Here is a 15333-nt window from a genome sequence, read left to right as displayed (position 1 = left end):
TTTGAAAACTGTGTGATGGTAAATGAATTCTCTCTGTTTCCACTGAATAGACTGAAGACTTTCATATGTGACATCAGGGAGAGAATTGGGCTCTGCAGATGTCTCTAATGCAAGTAATGAATATAGCAAACAGCCTCAGCCCAGCAGGAGAAAGCAATCTGGGTATGTGATGTGACCACAGGCATGGATTTCATGGCTACTGTGTTCTGACCCTGGAATGTGGATGCTAATGGACAAGACTCCAGCATCCTGAGCAGCCAAGCCTGCCCAGCCCGTTTTTGTAAGATGAGGTCATGAAGACCTTTCCCACACCCCTCCCATAGAGAGCTGAGGTCAGAAACCAAAGAAAAATCATTAAAAATCAAAACCTGCAAATGCTTCAGGCTCTGAAGGGGCAGCTTAGCACATCTATGAACACTCAGCACCCTGAACCAGAGATCCAAGTGAAAGAGAAGAGCATTCCAGGCATCCTGCACGCAGTGACCAGCAGGGTGCCTGGGGGCTGACACACAACCCATCACAGGGAAGGCTGAGAGGACAAAGCTGTTCTGGGCAAGCCCATGCTCTGTGTGGAGTACCAGAGAGGTTTCACGCACAGCTCAGAGTAAACAGGCAAACAAGTGGCAGCCAGAAATGTTAATATTTGCAAAAATCTCCTGGTTTTGGCGCCTGGGTGTGGGGAGCTGAAGGATGCTGGTGGAATGCAAACATGATGGATTCTTGGCTGCCCAGAGGGGTGGCATGGGGAATCTCACAGGGCAGGACAGACTGCCTGACAGGCCTGCTCATGACTGTTCACACAAGGAGTCCTGAAGAGGGAGACTGGGATGAGAAGTTCAGTAGCACATGAAACTGGTCCCCTGGGATTGAGTTATTTGAGCATCCCTGGGAGAAAAAAAAACCAAACAACTAAACAACAAAACAAAACAAACCATGATTAGGCCATGTTCATCCTCCTTTGCCTGTTTCAGACCTTGTTTCCCTCCCTCCATGTAATAGGAGATGGATTTCTCCATGCTGAACCCCAAAAAACAAAAAAAAACAAACAAAAAACACCCCATGATTATGCCATGTTCATCCTCCTTTGCCTGTTTCAGACCTTGTTTCCCTCCCTCCATGTAATAGGAGATGGATTTCTCCATGCTGAACCCCAACCCTTCTCCTGGATACATGAGGGCAAAAATGACACAAACCTTCAGACTCCTGCCCTCACTTCACCTGGGCCCTTTCATGGCGTATTTAGGGTGGTTTGAACCTGCTGAACGCCATCTCTACAGGGCTTTTACCTGAACCATGGCTGCCACTTCATAGTCAGACAGCTTCAGAGGCTCCAAAGCCTTGAAGGCTCTGGCTTCAGCAAAACAGCAATATCATTTGGGACTGAGAAGAAAATATTGGCAAATAATGGTCACCTCTGGTCACCTTCCTCCTGCAACTATTTATCCAAAGATACCATATCTCAGAGCATTGCTTCATTTCCTGCTCACCTTTCTAAGCGAGGCCTCTAAATCACATCCCTGCAGCTGAGCTCACGGAGGGAAGTGTAATATCCATTAGCAGTGATGCTGCTGTTACTTTGATTTACCTCCTCCCTTTTTCTTTCACTCTTTTCTTTCTGTTTACAGCGATCCCTTTCCACTTCTTCCCCCTCCAGGTCTCAGTGCAAAGAGCTGGCAGGAGCCCACACAAGCAAAGCTTCCTGGGATGCAGCCTGCTTTTGGGGATGTGGGGAGGCTGGGGGTTTCTCCTGGACCAGCAGCACCCCACTCCTTCCTGACCAGAGATGCCAAGGGCAGTGGGAAGGGCTTCAAGCTATCCCATCCTCACCCCAACAGAGTCCTTCACCTGGGGCTTGTCACACATGGAAAAGATCAACCCCAATTTACCCCTCTGTGCCTCTTCTGCCCCAGAGCTGGGCACTGCTCAGGGAGAGCCACAAGATCCTCCAGGAGAGGAGAGCAGGATCCAGAGGAATCAAAGTCCTCGGAGTGTATTTGCACTCAAACCAATGTGAAACAGGGAAATCAAAATGCAAAGCTTCTTGTCCCCTGTGGAATTTCCCTGCCTGCATCTGGAGAGCCAACACAAGGGACTGACACTGGGATCAGAGGTTGCTTCCCCTTCCCTATCCCCTCGTGTTTCACTGGCACCCAGGGAAGCTCCCAGACCCACTGCACTTCCCCCTTCATCCCCCTCCTCCAGCAAGGCCAAACAGCTCCTCTGACACCATCTCCAAGAACACATATTTACAGCATGGAACAGAGAACAGTGAAGAGCTTTGGACCCAATCCATGTGCTTTGAGCCAAACCCTTCTCAATCCATCTTATCCTTCACCTCCCCAGTGCATAATCAAATTCTCCAAACACAGCGTTCTCAGGTCCCAGCCCAGAGCTTGGAGCCTCCCGAGAGGGATATGCTAAAAAAAGAAAGAAAAACATTACATTGCCAACTGAAGTGAGTGCTGAAAGGAAGGAGATGCCAGGAGCACTTAAACAGGAATCCGAGACCGGGGGACGCGCGGGTGTGTGTTTTCAATCCCCAGGAGGAGATGTGTTCACTGGGAAATGACTGCCACTCACTGCTAGATTTAGACCTTGTAGATGATGCCCCAGAAAGTGAAGTGGCCATGACAAGGACATCCCCATCTGTATTAGAACTTTCTTCTTGGATTGATGGATTAGTGCATGGTAAAATGGTGCCACTCCTCCTTTGGCTCTGAAATTTGCATTTGCAGCTCAAACCTGCAAAGAGGGAAATAAGCAATTTTACATGAGTGACAGGTTGGCAGCAAGGGGAGTTATTTGGGAAAACTTATACATCAGGGGGTCCAGGACTCTGCTGGGTGCTGAAGGATGTCCTGAGCACCTGAACCCAAGCTGGCAGCTCCACACCCTGGTCCAGAGCATCTCTTCCAGGAGAGCAGCATCCCATAGCCCCAGTCCTGGGCAGGGTATGTGCTGGCACTGCCCAGCCTGGTGCCATGCCAGGGGAATGCTCCTGCTGTTCCCACTGCACAGAGGGACCGGGACCAGGATCCAGCTGGGGCTAAAAGCAGAGCTAATGGGGAAGTTCCACATCAGCTGAGCTATCCCAAATTCTGCTGTTTCAGGGTGAAGCTTCAGTTCCAGCTGCTCTCCAAACAATGGGCCTACAGGTGTCCCTGGGAGGCTGTCACCTCCTGGGCTCCATAGCAGGGAGAGATGAGCTCTGGCCACAGCACAGCTCCTGATCTACAGGGACGCCTCTCAGTACTGTTGGAACATAACCTTCCACAGCACAGCCCAGATATCTGCTAAAGGCAATTACTGATGCTTTTTACCTCTCTGCAGAGCCTCACAAATAAAGTATCACAGTGCTGCAACAGGTGAGGGAGCAGCATCCTGGTTCACCCTAGGCTGAGTGTCCTGTGCTGGAATCTTGTCTGTGTCTGTGCATAGTTTATAATGTCTCCTGGAGGAAGAGTGGCAAAGCCAGGAGGCTTTGAGGAACGGTGGCAAAAGCCAGGAGGACAAAGCCATTTCCCTCTCAAAAGGATGCACCTAAGCAGATTATTCAGTTCCCATCCAGAATCCATGAGCTCAAAGGCAGCTGTTTCTCAGGATTGCTGGCACGTGGCAGGAGGGTGGGAGGTAACACCAGCTGCAGTGCTGCTGAGATGGGCTGGCACTGGCACTGCTCTAGTTCAGCCCTGGCGTGTCCACGGGGTGAGAGCCAGCCTCGTGGAAGCACAGAGATGTAAATGTGGGGACTGAGGTTTTGCTGCATGAAGTCACAGCTGAGAGGGGATTGTCCAGGCATCCATGGATCCCAGTGTCATTATCCTAATGATGTTCCTGGGGCACTCCTCCATGTTGTGCAGCAGAAAGGATAAAAAGGCAGCAATGGGAGCAGGTTCAGCCTGCTGGAAATAACCCCTGCCCAATGTGTTCTTGTCCCCCAGAGCCCAGTGGGGACTGAGCATCCCTGTCCCAGAGCCACCATGGGTACTGGAGCAGGAGGGTGCAGCCAATGCCCACCTGCTCAGAGAGCAGTCCTGAGCCCCCACAGTAACTGTGTGGGAGCTGCCAGCCCCTTTGGCCATGGCCTGACCTTGCTGTCCATGGATGTCACTTGCTTGGCCAGCCACAGGCCAAGGGGTGTACCTCGCTTGCCCGAGGCCAGCATCCCCCAGGACTGGTTGCTCCTCATGCATGCAGTGATGTTCCAAGTCCAAACATCAGCACGGGGCTGTGGCTGAGCGTGTCACCCCACAAGGCAGAGGCTGGGGCCTGCAGGGCTGTGGTGGCCACATGCCAGTGACAAAGCAGCACAGTGTGAGAGAAAGCCTGGGGAAATCCCTCAGACAAGCAAATGAAGATGGGCAGCAATACTTGCTGCGCTAATTGCACTGCTGTAACGAGCAAACAGAGCACCAGGAGGAGAAGGGCAGTAGCTGGACAGTGCCTGGCACATGGCCCTTTTCGGGGCATGCTCTGGTTCTAATGGTTAGGAAAGAGACAGGTGGTCTGTACAGCTCTTGTGAGTCCCTGTGTCCCCCCTCCTTTCAGTTTTATTTGCTTTTACTTCCAGTACTGAAAGTTCTTGTGATGTTTCTCACATGTCCACACCAGTGTCTGCCACTCCCCACAGCCTCGCAGGGCCAGCATCAGGTGACCACACAAGGATGAAAACCCTTCCTTCTTTCTTTCTTTCTTTGGCTAGCAAGCCTGCAGCCCTCGTGATTCCTGAGGGAACCCAAAGCCGTGACCCCAAAGCGTTGGCCAGAGCTGTGCTCTGCACATACCGTGAGCAGGGGAGGGAGAGGCAGCCTTTGCCTGGGCTCATTTCTGCGCCCTTTACTGAATGCAGCAGTGGGACAGGAGCTGCGCAGGATAGTGCAGGGGCAGTGCAAGGCCCAGTCCAGTCCAGTCCAGTCTGGTCCAGTCCAGTCCCACCCAGTCCAGTCCATTCCATCCCAGCCCAGCCCAGTCCGGTCCAGTCCAGCCCGGTCTGGTCCGGTCCGGTCCAGTCCAGTTCAGTCCGGCCCAGCCCAGCTCGGTCCGGTCCACTCCATTCCATTCCATTCCATTCCATTCCATTCCAACCCAGTCCGGTCCATTCCGTTCCATTCCGTTCCATTCCATTCCATTCCATTCCAGTCCAGTCCAGTCCAGTCCAGCCCATTCCAACCCAGTCCGGTCCATTCCGTTCCGTTCCGTTCCGCTCCAGCGCACTCCTTTCCTCGCGCGCAGCCCCCGCGGGCTCTCCGGGGCGCTCGGGCCGTGACCGCGTCACATGCCGGAGCCCAGCCCCTCCCCCTCCGCGGAATCCCACCCAATGAGCTGGCGGGCGCGTGGCGTGTCCGCATCGTGATTGGTCAGGACGGGCGTCAGTCCGCGGGAGGGGAGGGGCGTGGCGTGGCGGAGGCCCCGAGTTCGGGGGTGTCGGAGGTGGGAGAGCGACGGGACGGGACAGGACGGGACAGAGCTGGGACGGACTGGACTAGGTTAGACCGGACCTGACTAAACTAAACTAAACTAAACTAAGCTAAGATAAACTAAGCTAAGCCAAGCCGTTTGAGCAGGGCGGGTCCCTGGGATGGCGGGCCCGGGGCTGTGCCCGGCAGCGGGCGGTGCGCGCCGCGGGGCTGGAGCGGGGGAGCCGCGCCCGGCAGCGGCGGTGCCGCACGGCCCCGGAGCCCCGGGCGGTGCGCGGGGTGCCGGCAGCCCTGGGCCGGGTGAGCGCTGCGCCGGGCCCGGTGGGGACGCGAGGCTGGGCCCTGTCAGAGGGTTTGCTGGAGGGACGGGAAATTGAGAGCTGCCACTCCCGAGGGAGTGACCTTCGGCCGGGCTGCTCGGTAATTTCGGTAATTGGGGCTTTCCAGCCCTGCACACACCCGCTGTAGCAGCTGGACAGGCGCTGTGCCTCCCTGCCGAGCTCGGGCAGGCAAGCCCTGCCGCAGTTCGAGGCTGTGCTTCCACGAGGCTGGCTGTCACCCTGTGAAATGCCGGGGCTGAACGGGACGGGGCGTGCTGTCGGCAGGAGCCGTGTGCCCGCAGGGATGGCCGGCGGGAGCCAGGAGCGGAGCCTGCGGGAGGAGCTGACCTGTGCCATCTGCTGCGAGCTGTTCAGCGAGCCCGTCATGCTGGACTGCATGCACCACTTCTGCAGGGGCTGCATCCTGCAGTACTGGGACAGCTGCGGCCGCGGCCCCTCGTGCCCGCAGTGCCGCCGCCGCTTCCCCAGCCGCGCCGTGCGCTCGCACTACCTGCTGGCGGGGCTGGTGGACAAGGTGCGCCGCTGCGGCTCCCAGCAGCACCGGCACGACATGCGGGTGAGTGCCCCTGCCAGGCTGGGAGAAGGGGACGGTGACACACGAGCCCTGAGCAGCCACCACCCCTCCTTCCCACAGTGTGAAGCCTTTTCTGACCCAAGTGCGCTGATGTTGGGGTCTCTTTCCTCTCCCTGTTTCCTTACAGCTGTCTTTTGAACACTTTTCTTTTGCATTTGTTTCCCTCACTGCTGTGCCTGATTCCAACCACAGCGTTGTCATTTCTCATTTAAGGACATGTTCCCTAAGTGAGAGGGGGGTGAGGGCTGCTTGTGCCAGGTGCTCTGCTTGAGGGGCAGTCCCTTCACAACACACAGCATTTAAAGCTTGTGCAAACAGATATCCCAGGCTGGAGCTCCCAGTCGTAAAAATAAACTGAATTCATCACGTGCACAGATACTTCATTCTCAAGGCTGTGTGTCAGGTGCTTGCTTCTCCTTACAGCCTTTATATGAGATCCTGTTGCATTCTCCTTCTGATGCTGCCCGTAGGGATTGGAACTGCTCCTGAATCAGAGCAGAGTGCTGAAATGGCCTCCTTACCTTCTTTTCCTTCTTCCTGCAGAAGCACCTGGAAGATGCTTTGCAGGCTCGTCAGAAGGAGATGGAGAGCTTGCTGCAGAGGAAGCGTGTGGTGCAGGAGGACATCTGCAGCCTGACGGTAACAGCTGCGGGAGCTGCTCCTCAGCAGCTTCTGGGACAGTGCTCACAGAGGATGTGTGTGTCTTCAGCTGAGGTCTAGCTCAGCTTCCTGTAAAAATCTAGATGAGTAACAGTGGGGATCTGCAGAAACTCCCTTGCATGAAGGCCCAAGCTCATCACTGCTGGGTATTCAGCAGAGGTTTTGGGAGGAGCATTAGCACTCATTAATGCAATGTTTGCAAAGTGCATTGGTGCAGCAGAGATGAGACATGGTTAGGGGTGAGAGCTGTGGGCAGCCTGCTCTGGCCCTGCAGTGCCTCTTTGGGACAGCATTAACTCCTGGCAGCTCTAAAATCCTCTCATGTCAGAAGGGCTGGCAACAAAGCTGAAGGAACTGGGTTACTGGCAGGGTTGGCACTGCAAGAGTGGTGGCCTTGTCACAAGACAGTGTTGGGATTCACTGCAAAGCTCTGAGGTGCATGAGGAGCGTGACTGCTTTCCATGGGCTTGAGAGGGACAGGCTCCCTGTTGGTACAGATCTGTGAAGTGAGAACAGCCACAGGCTGACTGTGCTGCTTTCTTGGGTGGCATAACAGCGTTAAAACCAGGGAAGGGCAGTTTAAGGAAAATGGAAATAGTTCAAAGATGAGATAAAAGTGAGAGGGTAAAAAACCCCTGTGTTCTGACTGGAGCCTCTGATCCCCAGCCTGCTCCATTTCAAACCTCTGTCCTCTTGCCAGATGTGGAATAGACCTTGGAGATTAATGAAGAAGTATTAGCGCATAAGCACGTGTTTTCCTGTTGCTGTGCAAGAGCCAGGAGGTGTCTCAAGAGTAAAAGAGCAAATCACTGATGTCAACAGGGAGGCCCTGCACCTCCTCTGTGGATCTGGTGTGTCAGCACAAACACCTGCTAGAGCAAGAGGAGAGGAGGCTGGTGAAGCTTCAGATCTCTGAGGGAGATGGGTTTCCTGTGAGGAGAGAGGGATGTGCACTTCAGGAAGCACTCCTTGAGAAAATAATGAGGACTAAGGTTGCACTTGGAGATTAAAAGCTTAAAGATTTAAGGAAAATAAAAAGTCATTGGCTGTCTCTTGTAAACAGGCAGGAAGGCAGTGAGAACACAACAAGGTTGGCTGGCGAGTAAACAACTGGAAAAAAGTGACCTCTGTATAGAGCTGAATGGGATTTTATCAGCCTTAATGACAGAGATTAGTTTGTGCAGCTTGCCCATCAGGCAGCTCTGCTCAGGGCCTGGAATGATAAATGCAAACTGACCTGATCAGCTGAGTCTGTAGCTCCACAAAATGTAAAGAGCTCCAGTCTTGCCCACAGGCAAATTCCTGGTGGTGTGGGAGAGGGCTGTGGCTGCATGTGGGGATTTCTAGTTACAGTGACCACGCCTTTGGTGGAGCTGGTTTTTTGTGTTGGTTGGTTTTTCCCCTTTGGCTCTGCAGCCTTGAATGTTGTCCTTGTGTCCAGTTCTCCATCCAAAGACTCATTGCTATGTCTAAACCTCAGATTTCCAGGGCTCTGTAAGCAGAGAAACAGGCACAGCCATTCTTGTGTGTTCTGGCTGTTGGACTCACCTTCTGCCTCTTCCCTCTGCTCAGAAGGTGTCTGGGGAGCTGAACTTCAAGATTCGGGCTGAGTTTGCTCGCCTTCATCAGATCCTGGAGGAAGAGGAGAGAGCTGTGCTGGCAGAGCTGGGTGAGAAGGAGGAGCAGTCACTGGCCCAGCTGCACAGGCACGTTGGCCAGCTGGAAGAGGGGGTGGCAGTGCTGCAGAGGGACATCGAGCACATCAAGCAGACCCTGAGCAAGATGGAAGATGTGTCACTGCTGGAGGTGAGATGCTTTGCTGACTCCGGCAGGAGGCTGAGAGATATTTCAGGATCTCAAATTGGGATGGGGGAGTCTTGAATGACAGCATTAGGCTGTACCCCAAAGTCATTCTCACTGCTATCCCTCTGGATTATCTACCCAGTCCTTTGGAGTCTGGAGATTTCAGCCACAAGGGATACAGTGACATCAGATGTGGTGGGTGTTGGGAGCCTTCCTCATTCTCCATCCAAGTGCCCAAACAGTTTTCCCCAGGCTACGGTTCCTGGTAGCTTGGTTTCCTCTCTCTGTGCTGTGTGGCAGCAGGAGGCAGGACAAGGAACTTATTTGTGCAGCTGCATGAATTAGAGTGACTGCTAATTCTCTCTGCTTCTCCCTGCAGGTGGAGAGCCTGGATATCAGGTACGTGTCTGGCATGAAAGAAGCTGATTCCCTTTTCAGACGCTTATCTTAGTCCCTGGCTGGGACCACATGGGAGATGCACTTATCTCAAGTTTTAAAAACATCACAAAGTGCTCAGGAAGTTGGTGTGCTGTGCAAGGTGCAGGCTGGTCCCCAGCACACACTGGATGCTCTTCCCAGGGAGCATCCTATGTGTTGGCAGGGCTGGAAGAGCAGGTAGAGGAGACCGTGGTTTGGAATGGGTGCAAGAGCCATGCATGCTGAAGAGGAAACAGACTTTGGGGTGCTTTATCTTCCCCCTGCCCTTCCTCAGCTTCTTCCTACTCATGAGGCTGCAAAAGTGACCCTGAGGTGCAGGTTTGTCTGAGGCTGGGAGTAGTTGAGGGCCAGCACTGCCATAGGGGAGCGTGTCCCTGTCCCCTCCCTCTCTGGGATGCAGCCTGACTCCACAGGCCCAGCCAGGACTCCTGCTGGGTGTGCTGGGTGTGGGTTTGCCAGGAGTCACACTGCTCCACGAGCAGTGCTGCTGGCTCTGTCTGGGGCACCTCTGCCCTGAGCCCCTCACTGCACTGGGGCAGAGCAAGCAGAGACATTTGTGTCCTGTCTTTACCAGATCTGTCCTGCAGCCCTGCCCGTGCTTTTCCTGCTGGCATTGGCAGTGACCCTGCGTGCCTCTCTGTGCCCCAGGCCCTCGGTGCATGTTGAGCCCCAGCCTGCCCTGGACCTGCAGCACTACAGGGACAGCCACAGTGGCCCCTTGCAGTACATCTTCTGGAGGCGGATGCTGCGCTCCATCTGCCCTGGTGAGCACATCGCTGTGAGGGATGGGCGTGGTGGCCAGGCCTGCTCTGCACAGGGAGCACACAGCTGGTCAAATGTCACACTTGATGTCTCCGCAGCTCCTGCCCCGCTCACCTTTGACCCCGAGTCAGCCCACCCCAACCTGGTCCTGTCCAAGGATCTGACAGCAGTGACAGAGAGGAGCCGAGCCCAGCCCGTCCCCGTCAGCCCTCGGCGCTTCCGTCAGTGCGTCAACGTGCTGGGCTCGCAGGCCTTCCGCGGCGGCCGGCACTACTGGGAGGTCTGGGTGGGCAGCAAAACCAAGTGGGACCTGGGGGTGGCTGCCGAGGCTGTGGACCGGGCAGCCAAGGTCAAGCTGTGCCCAGAGAACGGCTACTGGACGCTGCGCCTGCGGAACAGGACGGAGTACTGGGCCGCTGCCAGCCCCTGGGTGCGCCTGGCCCCCCGCCAGCCCCCGCGCAAAGTGGGCGTCCTGCTGGACTGCCAGGAGGGCACCGTGGCCTTCTTCGATGCTGGGGACATGTCCCACCTCTTCACCTTTCACCAGGTCTCTGCAGAGAGATACTGCCCCTTCTTCAGCACCTGCTTCAGTGACGGGGGGGACAACGTGGAGCCCATGCGCCTCTGTCACCTGGCCCTGTGAGGGACGCCGGCCTGGCTCCTGCCCAGGGCTGCGCTGGAGGCCAGCTCTGCACACACAAGCCTCAGGGGTTTGGAGGAGCTGTTTTGGTTTCAGTTTTGGGAGGAAGGAGGGGATGAGTCTCTCCCCGGTGCTGTCTGCCCTCCCCTGTGCCGTGGCTGTGGCTGCCACAAGGCACTCACAGGGGATCCTGGCCCCCTTTCCCGAGCACAGCACAGTGACAGCACCACGGGGCTGCAGCGGAGGGGGCTGTGTTGCCGGCACCTCCTGCCTCTCTGTGCTCCCACCATAAGCCCCTGGAGGAGGGCAGCGGTCCCGGGGCACCCTGGGGTGCCCCTCAGCCCCGCATCCCGGCCATGGCATCCCGTGCTGGAAGAGCTTCCCGGGGCAGCGCTCCGGGCCGGCGGCAGAGGGAGCCCGGTGCGCGGTCCCTGGTTTGGCGCTATTAAAGCTCCTTACAAAGCCTCTGGTGCCTGCTGGGGCTGCTCGGGTTTGTGTGCTGGGGGATCTGCTCTGCGGTGTGGCACAGCCTGGGGGCTCCGAGCAGCCCCCAGAGCCCTGCTCCAGCCCTGGCTCTTCGGTGCCTGAGCACAGAGGCTCACAAGAGACACTGCTCCCGTATATTTCCCTGCACATCTTGCAGTGGCTTTTCTCCATTTGCTGTTTGAGAAAAAGAGAGAGAGGCTCTGAGCCTAGCCCTGATCTTGGGCTACAGCGTTTTAAGATTTGGCCATCTCTGGTCTGGCTGGGTCTTAGGGATTTGTACATGTGAAAAATGCCAAGTCCCAATTCTTTCCAAATTCAGCAGGAATGTGGCTGTTTCCCTGTCAGCCTCCTGTGGCCCTGCTGGCAGCCCTGCACCTGCAGGAGGGCAGGCAGGTCCCTGGAGGGGCAAGTCAAGGGGGTTTGGCTGCTGTGCTTTGTGGCCAGGAGGTGCTGGCAGTCAGCAGAGGGGCTGGGATGGGTCCAAGCCTAGCTGGTGGAAGTGCTGGGTGGGAGGGAGGATGGTAGTGCCTGGGGTGGGTGGAAATGTCATGTTTTTTCCCACCCAAATCCATTCCAGGCTCAAAGCAGAGGCCAGAGCTCCCCAATACTGTGTAGTCCCCAGTGCTGGCTGGAGCCAGACTCCTCTGGCAGAGGCTCAGCTTTCTGTGGCATGGGAAGGGCCAGGTGTGAGGCTGTCCAGCTCCACAGCTGGGCACAGGGACACTTGCCAAAGCAAGGCCTTCACTGGCCATCTGCCTGCCCAGTGGGGATAGCACAGGGGCCCTGTTCCCCCCCGTGGTGCCACAAGGGACATTGGCTCTCCTGCACACCCTGCTGCACTCTGCCAGGGCTGGGGGTGCCCGAGGGCTGTGCCAGGGCAGGACAGGGAGCCAGGGGAGGATGTCCGTGCAGGGCTCAGGCAGATGTGTCCTGTGCAGGATGCTGAGCACAGCCCAGGGCTGCTCCCAGTGCCTGGGAAGCCTCTGCTCGGTGCAGCCTTGCTCGGGGTTGGGTGTGGAGGGTGTGCTGGGGGTTTGTGCTCTCTCCTGGCCCCGGGCTGGCCTTTAGCCAGTGAGTGCTGAGCCCATAGGCTGAACTCAGCCTCCTCTCCCAGCTCTCATCTCCTCCTCTCACTGCCCCACAGCCTCAGCTGCAGTAAGAGTGGAGAAGAAAGAGCTCTTGGCTTGGAAATGATGCTGCAAGCAGGGCTGTGTTACCCCCTTCAAGGGAGCCTCTGGAAAGGCAGGGCTGGTTTGATCACAGCAGGGAGTTACACCGGGAAAGCTGAAACCCATCAGCTGCCCAGCCTGCCCCAAACTGCAGCCAGGTCCGGCTGGGCAGCAGCAGGAGTGTCCCCAAAGTGTCACAGGGCATGGATCTGCCAGGCACGGGCAGGGTGAGCACAGCCAGGCTTTGCTGTGTGCCAGTGCCCTGCCCAGCGCTGCCCTGTGCCCTGTGCCACAGGGCCAGCGTGAGGCACAGGCTGCCAGCGTGTGCCACTGCCCTGTGCCACGGGGCCAGCGTGGTGGCACAGACTACCAGCGTGTGCCACTGCTGCCACCTTCCACACTCTCCCCATCCCTAAGGCCAAGCTGCAGAGCAGCCAAACCCACTTGTCCCAAATGCTCCTGAGGGAGCACGTCCTTTCTTCTCCTGCCAGGCTGTGCATGGTGGTCGTGGCACACTGCTACCAGGCAGAGCCACATTTTGGGGTATGATGTCCTCGCCTGGCCCTGCTGGTGGGGCAGGGCTGGGGAGGCAGGACAACTCCTACATACAGGGAAAATGCTGCTCTGGGCTGCCACATGTGCAGTGTTAGCCCAGTGAGGAAATGTGGTCTCAATGCCACTAGATGCTGCCTGAAAAACACATTTCTCTTACAAACCAGAGCACCGTGGGGTAGGAACCATAGGTATGAATGCAGTGACTGCCTTAGCTTGGCCTGGGTGCAGGCAGAAGGGGATAAGGATGGGAGAGTGGACACGATGGGGTTAAAGCACCTCTCACCCAGCATCCAGACTGCACCTGCCAGGACTGGCTCTCACCCATCTTCTCCCAGGTCCCGGCTGTGTTTTTCTTGTGGGTTACCTCATTGTTTTGTCCCTGGGTGTTCCCAGAGCCACCCCAGTGTCCCTTTCCCATAGTTATGCTAGGGCTGGGCAGTGTCCAGCAGCTCCTGCCTTGGCAGCTTTCTGTGATCTGTGTATGTCTTTATCCAGTGCTTTGGGGAAGCCTTTGCTTCCTCGGGTCCCCCCACGTGCTGGAATGGGGACAAGATTTTAAAATAAGATCCTTTTGTTTCCCAGGGCCGCAACAATGGAAAGGTCCCATCGGTCCCACAGTCACCCTGCGTTTGTGATGGAAAATTCCCCGCCGTGGCGGGGCGAGCCCTGCCCGTGTCCTGCCTTTGCTGCCATTAGATGGCAGCACGGACGGGCTGTCCTGGCCAGGCCAACTGCACCGTGCTGCTTTCGGGCTGCTGAGGGTGGAGGATGCCAAAATCCCTTCACTTTTGGGGTGCCAGAAGATGCCTGTCCCCTCAGCCGCGGTCAGACCCTCTGCTCCTCTCGCACTCAGCTTCTCCAGGCACCCTCTGACTGTGCCCTTCGGCCAGCAGCTCGGTGGTGCCATGTGATTCATTCCCGTGTCATTGTCCCCCCCAGCGCCTCAGCGCTCCCCCCTCAAGGGCACTGACCCCGATGCTGTCCCCAGCCTGGGGCACTGCGTGGCTCTCTGATCACAGCCCTTGTCACTGGGGAGGGGTCTGATCCAGCAATTTCAGCTCTTCACTCCTTGGTGCTGGGCAGTGACACACCTCTGTGACATTCCAGCTCTCCCTTGCCATGGCAAGTTTTGGAAGTCTCTCTTCAAACTTATAGGGGCTTGGACACCCACCTGGGGTGAAGGGACGTGGCCACTTTCTGCTCTGCTGAGATCCAGGAGGGAGGTGATCCAGGATGACTGTGCTGAAGAGTGATGGAGTTGGCACTCTCTGGGATTCAAACTCACTAATCAGGATGGGGAGAGGCGGGTAAAATAAATTCTGTGACTTAGAGTCCCTCTGAGGATTCCAGGAGAGGAACAGGGTGATTCCTTCTGCAGGTTTGGCAACGTGAGCAGTTGAGTGCACCACAAGTTTTCCTGCCTTTTTGAAGCCATGAGCACATGGCTTTCATTCAGGCTGTTTCTTCGCTGCCTACAAGTGAGCCTAAAGTTAATAATCCTCTGGGGCCGTGTTAATTGATCCGTTCAGCGCTCGATGGGTGCCCAGGCAGCTGGCAGGGCTGTGCCACCGCGCTCCCAGGGCTCTGCCATCTCCTCCGTCTGTGGCTCCGAGCCGGAGCCGCTGTGGCTGGCAGCGGCAGCGCTGTGGGGGCAGCGCCGCTGGCACCGGTGGGGCGGCACCGCTCCTCTGCCAGCGCCACGGGCGAATTTGTGGGGGAATTCGGTGGGTACCTGCCAGAGAGCCGTGCGGGTGCCGCACCGAGCGGTGCTGAGGGACAGCGTGGCTGTTCCACGCTGCTGGCACTGTGCACGCATGGACGGCGAGAGTGGGGGACCCCGCTGCACCCCCGCTGAATAAGGGTGCAGTGTGAGCGCACCCAAGTGCGTGTGTGTCTGTGTGCCCCGGGAGGGCGGCAGGAGCGGGGTGCAAGGGGTGTGTGCAGGACTGCGTGCCTGGGTGTGTGCCTGCAGGTGTGAGGTGTGGAGCGGAGGGGTGCGCGGGCATGGAGGGGTGTGTGCAGGCAGGTGCGAGATGTGCTCCATTGCATGAGGTGCGTGTGTGCTGCTGTTGAGAGCGTGTCTGTGTGCATGCCCCCTGCTCCGAGAGGCCGGGATGTGCACCCAGGCACAGAAAAGAAACAGGCGATGCGCGGGCATTCTCACACAAGTGCAGGAGTGCACACAGGTGTGAAAATACACACAAGTTTGGGGGTGCTCATGTGCCCCTGGGTCAGGGATGATGCAGAGCCACGCACACGGCTCGGGAACACACCCCCAAGACGCAGGGGATGCAGACCCACACGCACACAGGTGGAGACACCCAGGTGCGAAGGGATGCGCGCACCCCCGCTGGTGCGGAGCGCGGATTGCCGTCGGTGCCCGGAGCCGCAGGTGCGCTCCCCCAGCCCCCTCCGCCGCCCCTCCCCGTCCCGCCCCGCCCGCCCGGCGCCCCGAGGCTCGGCGGAGGGCGGCGGGCGGCCCGGGCGG

General features: G+C 57.2%; 1 protein-coding gene across 3 annotated transcripts; it reads left to right on the top strand.

Moving 5' to 3' along the window:
• Positions 1–5407: 5407 nt before the first annotated feature.
• On the top strand, positions 5408–11100 carry LOC120498714 (nuclear factor 7, brain-like). 3 transcript variants are annotated; one of them, XM_039701761.1, is made up of 7 exons: positions 5408–5486; positions 6023–6314; positions 6876–6971; positions 8565–8798; positions 9175–9194; positions 9882–9997; positions 10094–11100. In XM_039701761.1, exons 2-7 carry the CDS (start codon positions 6042–6044, stop codon positions 10636–10638), a joined length of 1284 nt encoding a protein of 427 aa, XP_039557695.1. In that variant the 5' UTR covers positions 5408–5486; positions 6023–6041; the 3' UTR covers positions 10639–11100. The 3 variants fall into 3 exon arrangements, with proteins under 3 accessions (XP_039557695.1, XP_039557694.1, XP_039557693.1); XM_039701760.1 differs by having other exon boundaries at positions 5447–5486; positions 5865–6314; XM_039701759.1 differs by lacking the exon at positions 5408–5486 and having other exon boundaries at positions 5493–6314.
• Positions 11101–15333: the final 4233 nt, after the last annotated feature.

This window comes from Passer montanus, unplaced genomic scaffold, assembly GCF_014805655.1.
Source record: "Passer montanus isolate IOZ18808 unplaced genomic scaffold, ASM1480565v1 scaffold15, whole genome shotgun sequence".
Lineage (NCBI taxonomy): Eukaryota > Metazoa > Chordata > Aves > Passeriformes > Passeridae > Passer > Passer montanus.
This window is presented reverse-complemented; position numbering and strand designations above follow the sequence as displayed.